This window comes from Aquarana catesbeiana, linkage group LG11 (assembly GCF_042186555.1).
Source record: "Aquarana catesbeiana isolate 2022-GZ linkage group LG11, ASM4218655v1, whole genome shotgun sequence".
Classification (NCBI taxonomy): domain Eukaryota; kingdom Metazoa; phylum Chordata; class Amphibia; order Anura; family Ranidae; genus Aquarana; species Aquarana catesbeiana.
In genome coordinates, this window is record NC_133334.1 from 30,303,730 (window position 1) to 30,316,961 (window position 13,232).

At 46.9% G+C, this 13,232-nt stretch overlaps 1 protein-coding gene across 3 annotated transcripts in view; it reads right to left on the reverse strand.

Annotated features, from left to right (window-relative positions):
• OSBPL5 (oxysterol binding protein like 5) overlaps positions 1–13,232 on the reverse strand; it is a 209,883-nt gene that overhangs the window by 100,612 nt on the left and 96,039 nt on the right. For all 3 annotated transcript variants that reach the window (XM_073604157.1, XM_073604155.1, XM_073604156.1), the window contains exon 2: positions 4,050–4,206. In XM_073604157.1, coding sequence (XP_073460258.1) covers positions 4,050–4,206 — 157 coding nt within the window. The remainder of the gene's footprint in view (positions 1–4,049; positions 4,207–13,232) is intronic.

The following is a 13,232-nucleotide window of genomic DNA, read 5'->3' on the forward strand; positions in this document are numbered from 1 at the left end:
AAATACTTATTTCACTCAATAAATGCAAATCAATTTATAACTTTTTTGAAAAGCGTTTTTCTGGATATTTTTGTTGTTATTCTGTTTCTCACTGTTAAAATAATCCGACCATTAAAATTATAGACTGATCATTTCTTTTGCAAATTGTTCATGGGCAAATGTACAAAATCAGCAGGGGTTCAAATACCCCCCCCCCCCCATACGCAGACACACAGTTTTCATATAATGCTCCCATTCCATCCCCCATTTGACCCCTTCCCTCCCAGTTGTCATATAACACTATAGACCCATCCCCCCCAGTTTTCATATAACACTATAGATCCCCCTCCCCAGTTTTCATATAACACTATAGACCCCCTCCCCAATTTTCATATGAAACTATAGACCCCCCTCCCCAGTTTTCATATAACACTATAGACCCCCTCCCCAATTTTCGTATGAAACTATAGACCCCCCCCCTCCCCAGTTTTCATATAACACTATAGACCCCTCTCCCCAATTTTCATATGAAACTATAGGACCCCCCCCAGTTTTCATACAACACTTTAGACCCAAAGCCCCCCCCCCCTCCTCCCCAGTTATCATATAATGCTATAGACCCCCCCCCCTCCTCCCCAGTTATCATATAATGCTATAGACCCTTCCCACCAGTTTTCATACAACACTATAGACCCCCCCCCCCCCAGTTATCATATAATGCTATAGACCCACCCCCCCACCCCAGTTATCATATAATGCTACAGACCCATCCCCCAGTTTACCAGATGTTGGTTACAGAACAAGCAGACCATTTCTACATTTGTGACTTGTACTAGGAAAATTTTCTGAATATAAAGTATCATAAAGAAGAATTTTATTATATTACCGTTATAAACTCATACGGATGTACATAAAGTCAGTTTCTGCTCCGCCAAGCTGTGTGTGAGATATTTATATATCCATGCACTTCTGAATTGTCAGCAGATGGAGTATACAGCCCAACCCCCCCCCCCCCCCAAGTGTACTCTTATTATTTTTTCTGTGTAAGCCCTCGTTCTTACCAATGCGATTTTGTCATGCAATTTGACATTTCAAAATCGCACCCTATTGACAAGTCACACCCTATTTTTCAGCAATGGAACCGGTCAAATCGCTGCGGCTCAAGTCGAAGCAACTTTGAAAAAAACGTCCCTGCGCTACTTTTCTGTGATTTCATGGCGGCTGGCATTGACTTCTGGTAAATCAAGTCGCAAGCCGCAATTAAATCAGAGATCCAAATCGCACTGATCTGCAGCTTTGAAATCGTGCTGAAGTAGCGCCTCCTACAGCAAGAATGGAAAAAAAATGCATAGAGCAGAAGTTGTGAACTTTTGAGCTAAAGGGGGCATCAAATGTGGCCCCTGACATCACCAAAGGGCCACATACTGTATATGGAATGCTTAAGAGGGCTGTCAGACTTCAGACCTGATAGAGGGAATGAGGGTTAGAGAGTGAGGATAGGATATATTGTTGGTGGGGATATTCGGCAGATTGCAGAAGACAATACAAAACTGGGAACATGTTACATGAGGATAATAGAGATCAATGCTATTACTCAATCACATCTAATCAATGTTACATAGTTACATAGTTACATAGTTACATAGTAGGTGAGGTTGAAAAAAGACACAAGTCCATCAAGTCCAACCTATGTACATAACTACTGCTGAGGGCCGCACATCGCACATCATACTAAGGGGCCACATGCAGCCTTCGGGCCGTAGGTTGGGAACCAGAGGTATAGAATCCCCCCTGAAATACATATTAGGCACTTCGGTTCGCGAGAAACGAAAAGGTGAACTCACTCCAATTACCCCAGCCACCCCTCCCTACCCCGCTGCTGCACATAGCGGCCATCATGAATACACAGCCCTGGAGTGAGCATCCATCATAACGCTCGCAATGGCAAGCACTCATTGGTCAGCACAGGCAGTGCCGGGACAAGGTCACCTAGAGCCCAGGGCCAACATTCCAAACTGCGCCCCCCCAAGACGTAACGTGGAACCTCGGATTGCGAGTAACGCGGTTAACGAGCGTTTCGCAATACGAGCACTGTATTTTTAAAAATCGTAACTCGGTTTGCGAGTGTTGTCTTGCAAAATGAGCACGATTCAGGCCAAAGTGGTGTGCAGTACCGCTTTTGGCCTGAGGTGGGGGGGGGGCGCCGGAGCCGAGCAGAGCCGAACGTCACGTTCGGAAATGCACGGAAAGACCCGAGTACAGCATGGCTGACCTCGACAAATCTCGGGAAGGAAGTCTTTCCGAGGTTTGCCGAGGTCAGCCGAAGCATATTTGGGCCTTTTCGGCCGTTTCTGAGGCTCTCCAGCGCCCCCCCCCCGCCTCTGGCCGCATGTGGAATTGCATCCCACTGAAGTCAATGCGGAACCAATTATTTTAGTTTCCATTGACTTTAATGGGAAAACTCGCTTTGATATGCGAGTACTTTCGATTATGAGCCTTCTCCTGGAACGAATTATGCTCGTAATCCGAGGTTCCACTGTATGTGCATTATATGTTAGCAAAATTCCCTCCACAAAAGAATTGAGCACATACATGCTTACAAATCCCCCCTCCGCCAAGTACAAATCCACCCCCCGCTTAAATTTCCCCCTCCCAGGCACAAATCTTTGCCCCCATCTTCCCAATTCCACCCAACACAAATGCCCCTGCCCAAAAAAAGTCACCCCTCCTAGCACAAATCCTCTACCATTCAAATATCCCCTCCGAGTACACATCCTCTCCCTCCACCCCAAATCCCCCCTCTTAGCACAAATTCCCCCACCAAATTTCCTCTCCTAGCACAATTCTCCTCTCCCCTTCACCATATCATCTCTTCTAGAACCCCCCCCCATCCCCCTCCTAGCACAAATCCCCCCCTCCATCAAATATTTCCTCTCTTAGCACAATTCTCCTCCCCCTTCACCATATCACCTCTTCTAGTGCAACCCCTCCCAAATCCCCCCTCCTAGCACAAATCCCCCCCCCCCCCAACAACAACATATCATCTCTTCTAGGACAAACCCCCCAGAATACCCCCTCCTAGCACAAACCCCCCCCCCAATTTTCTCTCTTAGCACAATTCTCCTCCCCCCTTCACCATACCACCTCCCCTAGCACACCCCCCCCCCCCCAAATCCCCCTTTCCTAGCACAAATCCTTTTCCCATATCCACCCTGCCAGCACAAATCCCCCTAAATCACCACTCCTAGCAATTTTTCCCTCCTGCCCCCCCCCCCCAAATTGCCCCTCCCAACACAAATACCCCCCCCATAACAAATATTTCCTCTCCTAGCACAGTTCTCCTCCCCTTTTTTTTAATAGCACCTCTTCTAGCACAACTCCTCTCAATCCCCCCTCCTAGTACAAATCCCCCCAACAAATATTTCCTCTCCTAGCACAATTCTCCTCCCCCTTAATCATAGCACCTCTTCTAGCACAACTCCTCCCAACCCCCCCCCCCCCTTGTTAGCACTATTCCCCCCCTCAACAAATATTTTCTCTCCTAGCACAATTCTCCTCTCCCCTTCACCATATCACCTCTCCTAGTACAAACCCCCCCAAATCCCCCCTCCTAGTACAACTCCTCTTACCCAATCCACCCTCCCAACACATATCCCCCTAAATCACCACTCCAAGCAATTCTTACCCCCTGCCCCCCCTCAAATTACCCCTCCCAACACAAATCTCCTCCCCCTCAATCTCCTCGCAGCGCCCTCCCCCCATCTCACATGAAATCACAGTGCCCAGGGCAGCTTTCCCTTCTGCCCACCCCCTGTCCCGGCCCTGAGGACAGGCATGTGACCATGCTGACCAATGAGAAGCGCAACTGAATAAAGTGTCCCAGAAGAAAAAAGTGCTTTCCATTGGTTGCACCAACCAAAGAGCAGTTTCCTTTGCGGGCATTATGATGAATACTCACTCCGGGGCTGTGTGCAGCAGGCCATGATATTTGGAGTTAATTCACCTTTTCATTTTTTCGTGAAAAGGTGAAAGTTCCTTCGCAGGACTGGATTGGCGGTCCTAACACTCACCTGGGCTCAGAGAATGGATATCATGGTCGGGTCCAAAAGAGAGGTTCCGCGTCAGCTTGTTGCTCTCATTCTTCTGAGCGGCGATGGTGGTCGGGCACAAGGAGAATCTGCGTCGGAGGAAAGTTTCCTCCTTCATAGTGTGAGCTGGCGAGGTTTTCTGTGAATGGAAGAGATCATATAGAAATGAATTATATAGAATGGGGGATGGAGATGTCAATGTTAATGGCAATCGTTACATTGAAACATTTGGTTCAGCAATAAAGACACATTGGGCAAAAAATATGGATCAATTTTCTCCCTGTGCACCCCCCGACCTTCCCCCGTGACACTGCATCTCTTTAACTGACAATTGCGCGGTCGTGCGACTTTGCACCCAAACAAAATTTACATCCTTTTTTCCCCCACAAACAGAGCTTTCTTTTGGTGGTATTTGATCACCTCTGCGGTTTTTATTTTTTGCGCTATAAACAAAAAAAGAGCGACAATTTTGAAAAAAAAAAGCAATATTTTTAACTTTTTGCTATAATAAATATCCCCCAAAAATATATAAAAAAAACAATTTTTTTCCTCAGTTTAGGCCGATACGTATTCTTCTACATATTTTTGGTAAAAGAAAATCGCAAAAAGCGTATATTGATTGGTTTGTGCAAAAGTTATAGCGTCTACAAAATAGGGGATAGTTTTATGGCATTTTTATTAATATTTTTTTTTATTGCCCTGTTTCCCCGAAAATAAGACCTAGCGTGACTGTCGGTGATGGCTGCAATATAAGCCCTACCCCCCAAATAAGCCCTAGTTAAAGTCCTTGTAGGTCTTATTCTCAGGGTAGGGCTTATTTTCGGGGAAACAGAATAGGGCTTATTTGGGGGGTAGGGCTTATATTGCAGCCATCACTGACAATCACGCTAGGTCTTATTTTCGGGGAAACAGGGTAGTAATGGCGGTGATCAGCGATTTGTATCGTGACTGCGACATTATGGCGGACACATCGGACACTTTTGACACTATTTTGGGACCATTGTCATTTATACAGCGATCAGTGCTATAAAAATGCACTAAATACTGTGTAAATGACAATGGCAGGGAAGGGGTTAAACACTAGGAGGCGATGAAGGGGTTAAGTGTTTCCTAGGGAGTGATTCTAACTGTGGGGGGGCTTCCTAGGACATGACACCGATGACAGGGAGCAGTAGATCTCTGTCCTGTCACTAGGCAGAACGGGGAAATGCCTTCTTTACATAGGCATCTCCCCTTTCTGCCGCTCCGTGACATGATCGCGGGACACCGGCAGACATCGAGTCCGCGGGTCCCGCGGGCATGGTCACGGAGCACAATATACGTCAGCACAATGGCACGGCTGAGCAAATGGGCGTACAGGTACATCTCCATTAAGACGCGGCATTGCCGGCGGAGCGCGCGCCCACAATGCCGCGTCTTAAAGGGGACATTCCTGTATGCCCATTTGCCCAGCCGTGCCATTGTGCTGACGTATACTGGTCGTGCACTGGTCGGCAAGCGATTAAAGTGGTTATAAACCCCCTCCATGTACCCAGAGAAGTGACTGGCCTCAGGTGATATACAGGGGTGAAAAAAAATCCTTCTACACAAGTTGTACCTATTTATCTACAGCCCTCTCCCCTCTACAGCCATTCAAAGTCCAGAATTTGGAAAACCTGTCTGAGCTTTCAGAAAAAAGGAGGCGGAGAGCTGAGCTCAGTGAGGAGAGCTCTGAGAGCTGATTGGAGGGAAGGGACAAGTGGTTAATTGAACAAGCTGAAGTTAGAAGCTGATTGGCTAAAATGCACAGCTGCACCGGATTCTGTGTGCTCCAGTTTTAGTAACTCTCCCCCTGTGTGGAAGCAGTGGTTTCTCTGCAGCTGTCTGACACCCCCCCTGCTGAGTCGTGGCTAGAGCTCATCAATTAGCAAAGCTTTCGGCTGATTGGAGAGCTCTAGATTTTGGCTTGTGGGTGTCGGACCTTTGCAGAGACACAACTGCTTCCCCAAAGCAAAGGGTCATTCTTTGCAGCACGTTGGTTTAATAGTGGAGAACATAAGGGATGCAAAGCAAACATGTTACAAGCAAAATAAATATTATGAAAGTGACCTTGCGCTGTAACAGGCGCTCTTATATAAACTCCGCCGACCGCAGGCGAAGCCTCGGAAGTGGCGTTGAGCGGGGCTGGTGCGGTGATAGGATTGTTTTGCCGCTCTCCATAAGATAATCATTATTTGCAGATTCTGCCGCTCGGCTCAGCACACCATCTCTATGACTAATGTCGATGGCTGTGTGCAAGTTGCTGGAACAAGATTATCTCTCTGAAAGCTTCTAAATTTAGACACCTCGGCACTCGATAAAACATCAAAACCGTTTTCCTACAAACCCCCAGAATTCCGAGAGGACGGCGGCTATTGCTCCGATTACATAAAGCCACTCAGGGCGCAATCTTCGCCTGTCGTTTTCTGTTTGCAGAGGAGCTGCGAGGCGTAATCAGGCATGGACCCGCGACCGGCACCCCCCGGCAGGAGCAAGTGTCACGTCAGAGCCCAACATGTCACCCGCTGCTGTCACACCAGCCGCCTGTTGTATTCATGACCTAAGACCTCCTTTCCCTATATGGGGATACAGCGGGGAAAATAATTATTCGATCTCCTGCAGATTTTGTAAGTTTGCCCACTTACAAAGAAATGAAGGGTCTATAATTTTTTATCATAGGTGTATTTTATATGATAGAGACAGAATATCAACCGAAAATCCAGAAAAAAACACACGATACAAATGTTATAAATTGAATTGCAGTTCAGTGAGTAAAATAAGTATTTGATCCCCAAGCAAAACATGACTTAATACTTGGTGGAGAAACCCTTGTTGGCAATCACAGAGGTAAGACGTTTCTTGTAGTTGGTGACCAGGTTTGCACACATCTCAGGAGGGATTTTGGTCCACTCTTTTATACAGATCTTCTTTAAATTCTTAAGGTTTCTTGGCTGTCACTTGGCAACTCAAAGTTTCAGCTTCCCCAATGAATTTTCTGTAGGATTAAGGTCTGGAGAATGGCTAGGTCACTCCCTGACCTTAACGTGCTTCTTCTTGAGCCACTCGTTTGTTGCTTTGGCAGTATGTAGGTAAAATAAATGTTTGATCCCCTATAAACCAACAATAATTCTGCCTCCCACAGATTGGCTACAGTAGGTGCTCATGTGGTACACAGATTAGTCCTGTCAATTTAAGAAGTTGCTCCTAACGACAACTCGTTATGTGTATAAAAGACACCTGTCCACAGAATCTCTTTCTTCCATTCAAACCTCACCGTCATGGGCAAGACCAAAGAGCTGCCAAAGGATGTCAGGGACAAGATTGTAGACCTGCACAAGGCTGGAATGGGCTACAAGACCATCAGCAAGAAGTTTGGTGAGAAGAAGACAACTGTTGATTATTCACAAATGGAAGAAATATAAAATAACCATCAATCCCCCTCGGTCTGGAGCTCCATGCAAGATTTCGCCTCAAGGGGTGAGGATGATCATGAGAAAAGTGAGGGGTCGGCCCAGAGCTACATGGGAGGAGCTTGCGAATGATCTTAAGGCAGTTGGCACCACAGTCACCAAACAAACCATTAGTAACACAATAAGCCACCATGGATTGAAATCCTACAGCGCCCGCAAGGCCAATGAACATCTAAATGATTCAGAGAAGGATTGGGAGAAAGTGTTGTGGTCAGATGAGAGCAAAATTGAGCTCTTTGGTATTAACTTGACTCGCCATGCTTGGAGGGAAAAAAAATCTGACTATGACCCTAAGAACACCATCCCTACAGTCAAGCACGGAGATAGAAACATTATGCTTTGGAGCTGTTTCTCTGCTAAAGGTACAGGCCGACTTTGCCACATTGAGAGGTCAATGGACGGGGCCATGTATTGGAAAATCTTGGATGAGAACCTTCTTCCCTCAGCCAGAACACTGAAGATGGGTCATGGATGGGTCTTCCAGCATGACAATGACCCAAAACACATGGCCAAGGCAACAAAGGAGTGGCTCAATAAGAAGCACAATAAGGTCATGGAGTGGCCTAGCCAGTCTCCAGACGTTAATCCTATAGAAAATGTATGGAGGGAGCTGAAACTTTGAGTTGCCAAGAGACAGCCAAGAAACCCTAAGGATTTAGAGAAGATCTGTAAAAAAGAGTGGACCAAAATCCCTCCTGTGCAAACCTGGTCACCAACTACAAGGGTTTCTCCACCAAGTACTAAGTCGTGTTTTGCTCGGGGATCAAATACTTATTTTACTCACTGAACTGTTGTCTGCTGTAAACTGTTACATTCAATAAAGATCTTCGTGGATATGAAAAGGTATTTGGTGAGTTCAGCTATCTGATAAAGACTGCCCATGGTGATTGTATCTGCTTATACAGGCCAGGCATTAGACACGTGCGCCGTCAATAAATTTGTTTTGTTCCGTTTTAAAATTAATTAAAATTAATTCGTAATTCGTGTCTGAAATTCTATTCGGATTGGTACGAAATACGAATTTTCGTTAAGTTCGTAAAATTTTCGTAACAATAACGAAAGTTTGTTATGATAAATTTATCATTATGAGGGGCTCCCACCATCCCTGTGCTGTGTTTCCTGGGTTTTTAACTTTTAGTTTCGTTAACTTTTCGTAACAATAACGAAAGTTTGTTTTGATAAATTTATCCGAAGTTCGTTAAACGAAATTTCGTATTTCGTACAAAACTTGTATGCATAAAAATTCGTATTTCGGATCCTTACGAATGTACGAATTTTCGGAAATTCGTACGAATTTCCGATTCGTGCGAAACTAATCGCGCATGTCTACCAGGCATAGAGGTCTCAGCAAGGGACAAGTCGCTAATACAACAGTTAAAGTGAGAATAGGTATTAAACCCCAATCTAAAAATGTAATAAATTGCAGTTTACCAATCCTTAGATGTTATGGCTGCATTCGTCTTCTTTTTTTTTAGGCTTTTTCCCCTCTGTTTTCACCTGGTGATCTGGCCAGTAACACACCTCCTGTATTAGAGCGCCCCCACTCTGGATGAAGGATCACATGGGGCACCTTTGGACAGCAGCATTGTCAGTCTGGGGGGGAGGGAGTGTTAGATGAACTTGCAGATTTATATTTCAATCTTTTTTATTGAAAAAGAACCAAAGTGTGGTATGAACAGACGCATTAATGTAACAAATTCAATCCTCGGGCTGTTAGCATAGCAATACAGAGACATAAGAGGTATGGTTATAATAGATCTCTGTCATCTATCGTCACCATCAGAAAGCAAAAGGCATAATATATATCCGAGTACTAATGGGACGGAACAGTTACTTCCCATCTATAATCAGGGATGCCACCATGTATGGTGTGGATAATGGAGAGCCGGAGTAGGGGCATGATATAAGGAAAAGAGGAAGGGGGGAGGAAAGTGATGGTTAGGAAGTTATGGAGAAATCCTGGCCGCGACCCCTGAGGTTATCCCGGGGCTCACTACTGTGTGAGGTCCCATAAGCTAATAACTGTATTGTATATGTAAATACCAGAAAAGGACGGAAGTAATAGGGAAAAGGAAGGAGAGAGAGAGAGAGGAAGAAGAAGAAAAAAAAATAAAAATAGAAGAAGAGGGAGGAGAGGGTCATTCCGGAGTTCCCCCCCCGAAATTGAGATATAACCAATCCATGCGTCCCGTATCTTGTAAATTTTTTTGGAGTTATTACAAAGTATATGAGTGAGCTTATCATTAATCATGATCCGATTGAGTTTACGTTTAACATGTTCAAGAGGATTTACCGACCGTTTCCAATGCCTAGCAATTATAATTCTCGCCGCCAGTAATATATACAGTAAGTGATCAATTTTACTGATTTTCTGGGTACTTCATGAGGCAGTTTGTGAAAAAGAGCGGCTTCTGGAGATCTACGAATGTTTACCCCCCCGTTACTGATTTTATTAAATTGAATATCCTAATCCAGAACCAAGTTATGAGGGGGGCATTGCTACCAAATATGGTGCATTGTCCCCAGCTGGCCGCACCGTCGGAAACAATTCGGCGAGGTAGAAGGATGCATTTTAGCTACCCTAGTCGGGACCAGGTACCAACGCAGGAGTGTTTTATAATTGGCCTCTATAAGGGTAGTATTGATGGAAATTTTAGATAGATTAGAAGCGATGTCCTGCCAATCAGCCAGATCAAAGGTAAGATTCAGGTCCCTTTCCCACTGGTCCATATAGGCGAGTTTTAAATCTGGCTCATTACGAGAAGTGTATACCACATATACATGTCCCCTCTGAAAGCCCCTGACTTGGCATGATAGTTCAAATGTGAGCGTAAGGGGTCCCTCCACTAGGTTAAAGTGGTTGTAAACCCATTACAACCACTTTAACCTACAGGCAAGCTTAGATTAAGGCTTACCTGTAGGTGCAAGAAATATCTCCCAAACCTAAAAGGTTTAGGAGATATTTGCAGAAATAGCGGCACCGATGTCTACGGCCAGGGCCGGACTTTCCATTGGGCTTGACAGGGCTCAAGCCCATGGGACCCGGCCAATAGGGGGCCCCACGGGCCGCGCCGAAAGCTGCCGAAAGTCGTCGAAAGCCGATGAGGGCGGGCCGAAAGCGCCGGGAGCGTCCGAAAGCCGCCGAAAGCTGTCGAGAGCCGCCAAAAGCCGGCTCTGTATCTCAGCGGCGCCATTTTTAAACTGAAAGGCTGCAATGACAAGGCAGCAATGATACTGGAGCATCGGGCGCAGGCGCACCGAGCGTGCCGCCTCTAACGGCGATCATGACGTTAGTGGCGGCACCAGCGCGCATGCGTGGGAGTGACTACATCGCGGCACCGGCCAGTCACAGCACCGGAGTCGCGATACCCGGAAGTCACTCCAGGATAGATGGCGCCGTCGTTGGAGGGGGCGAACGAGGGCCGATGCCCGGGCTTCAATCTCAGGTAAGTAATTCATAATGAGCTAGTATGCTATGCATACTAGCTCATTATGCCTTTGTCTTGCAGGATGTATTTTTTTTTTTTTCAGAGGCTTTACTTCCTCTTTAAGTTTAGATTTGGCGAAGGATGCAATTTGGTTGTATCGGAATATTTCACTAGGAGGCATTAGTAACGTGTCTTTAAAATGTTGCAAAGTGTATATTTGATCTCCATTAAGAAGGTCGCCAATTCTTAATAACCTCCTATTAAGTCACCATTGGAACAATCCTGGTGCCGGGCCGGGTGGAAACTCTGGGTTACAAAAAAAATGGGAGCTAGTGGTGTATGTGGGGATGATAAAGGGGCTGCGGTGGCGTGTTCTGTCCCAGACTGCTAAAGAATGTGATAGAGTGGGGCATAATATAGGTGGACATAAACCACCAGGAAGGTACTCGCAGATTTAAATACACTAATAAATTGAAGCCCAACTCCAGCTCACACTTTATAAGCAGTTACAGCAAACTGTTTTTTTTTTTTCCTTTTGGGATAAAGGTTTTACATAAATAATTAAAAGCTGATCATGGTAAGCACCCCTGCCAGTGATAAATGGTTTGTCCCATCTCTGTAACTGATACATTCTGCTGGAGAGCTTGTTCTTTTTAAAAACAACAGACTTTCTGGCCAGATCACTAGATGAAAATAAAAGAAAGAAAGACTAAAAAAGAAAACAAATGCAGCCATTACATCTAAGAATTGGTAAGCTGCAATATAATAGATGCGTGTTTTTTGGGTTTAATACCGCTTTCAATCTAAAATAAGCTTTAACATTTCAAAAGGTTGTGTTCAGTCTAAACCCCATGAACAAAAAATATATTGCAGCATGCTCCTTGAAGTTGAAATAAAGGGATGAAATACTGTATAAATGGAGGGAGCTGCTTTATTGTCCAATGGATTGGTATTTCTGTCCAGCCAGTCCCTAATTTCACACAGCTCTGCCATACCACACAGTCCTGTCATGCAGGGACTTGTTCTTTCTCTGCTGCAATTTCACTTTCACTTAAAGGCCCACTCCCCATCTTCACACTGTGACTGGACTGTGAAAGGTGAAGCAGCAGATTGATGAGCTCATCTCTCTTTATCCCTGCTCTCCCCCCCCCCCCTATCAGCATGCTCCTTGCTCTGCAGCACACCTGATTGGCTCCTTCTGCTACCCCTCCCTCTCCCAGTCTGAGCTTTGCTGTGCAGGGACTGCATGAGGCTGATACTAGATCAAAGTCAGGTACTTATATATCTTGTTTTTAAAAAATACATTTATTGACGTATTAACTGCTTGTCAACCGTATCACAAGGATGTACGGCGGCAAATCGGCTCTCCTGCCCCGGATCACGTATCTAGTAAATGATCCGGCACTTCCCTTAGTGAAAGCACCTTGCTGTGTACACATAAACACTGGCTAGGCACACATTTAACCCTTCGATCGCCCCTGATGTTAACCCCTTCCTAGCCAGTGTCATTAGTACAGTGACAGCAGGGGCGGATCCAGTGGGGGGGGCAAAGGGGAAAGATCCAGGGGGGGGCAACAGGGCAATCCCCCCCCCACCAGAGAAATTAGTGAGCAGGCTGTCGGGTGACTTGGCGGGCAGGATGCTGAGCAGGCCAGGGCCGCGGGTGAGTGAGCAGGCTGACGGGCGGCGAGCAGGCGGGTGAGTGAGCAGGCTGGCGGGCGCTGGGCAGGCGGGTGAGTGAGCAGGCTGGTGGGTGCCGGGCAGGCGGGTGAGTGAGCAGGCTGGTGGGTGCCGGGCAGGCGGGTGAGTGAGCAGGCTGGCGGGCAGGTGGGTGAGTGAGCAGGCTGGTGGGCAGGCGGGTGAGTGAGCAGGCTGATGGGCAGGTGGGTGAGTGAGCAGGCTGGCGGGCATGCGGGTGAGTGAGCAGGCTGGCAGGTGCCGGGCAGGCGGGTGAGTGAGCAGGCTGGCGGGCATGCGGGTGAGTGAGCAGGCTGGCGGGTGCCGGGCAGGCGGGTGAGTGAGCAGGCTGGCGGGCAGGTGGGTGAGTGAGCAGGCTGGTGGGCAGGCGGGTGAGTGAGCAGGCTGATGGGCAGGTGGGTGAGTGAGCAGGCTGGCGGGCATGCGGGTGAGTGAGCAGGCTGGCGGGTGCCGGGCAGGCGGGTGAGTGAGCAGGCTGGCGGGCAGGTGGGTGAGTGAGCAGGCTGGTGGGCAGGCGGGTGAGTGAGCAGGCTGATGGGCAGGTGGGTGAG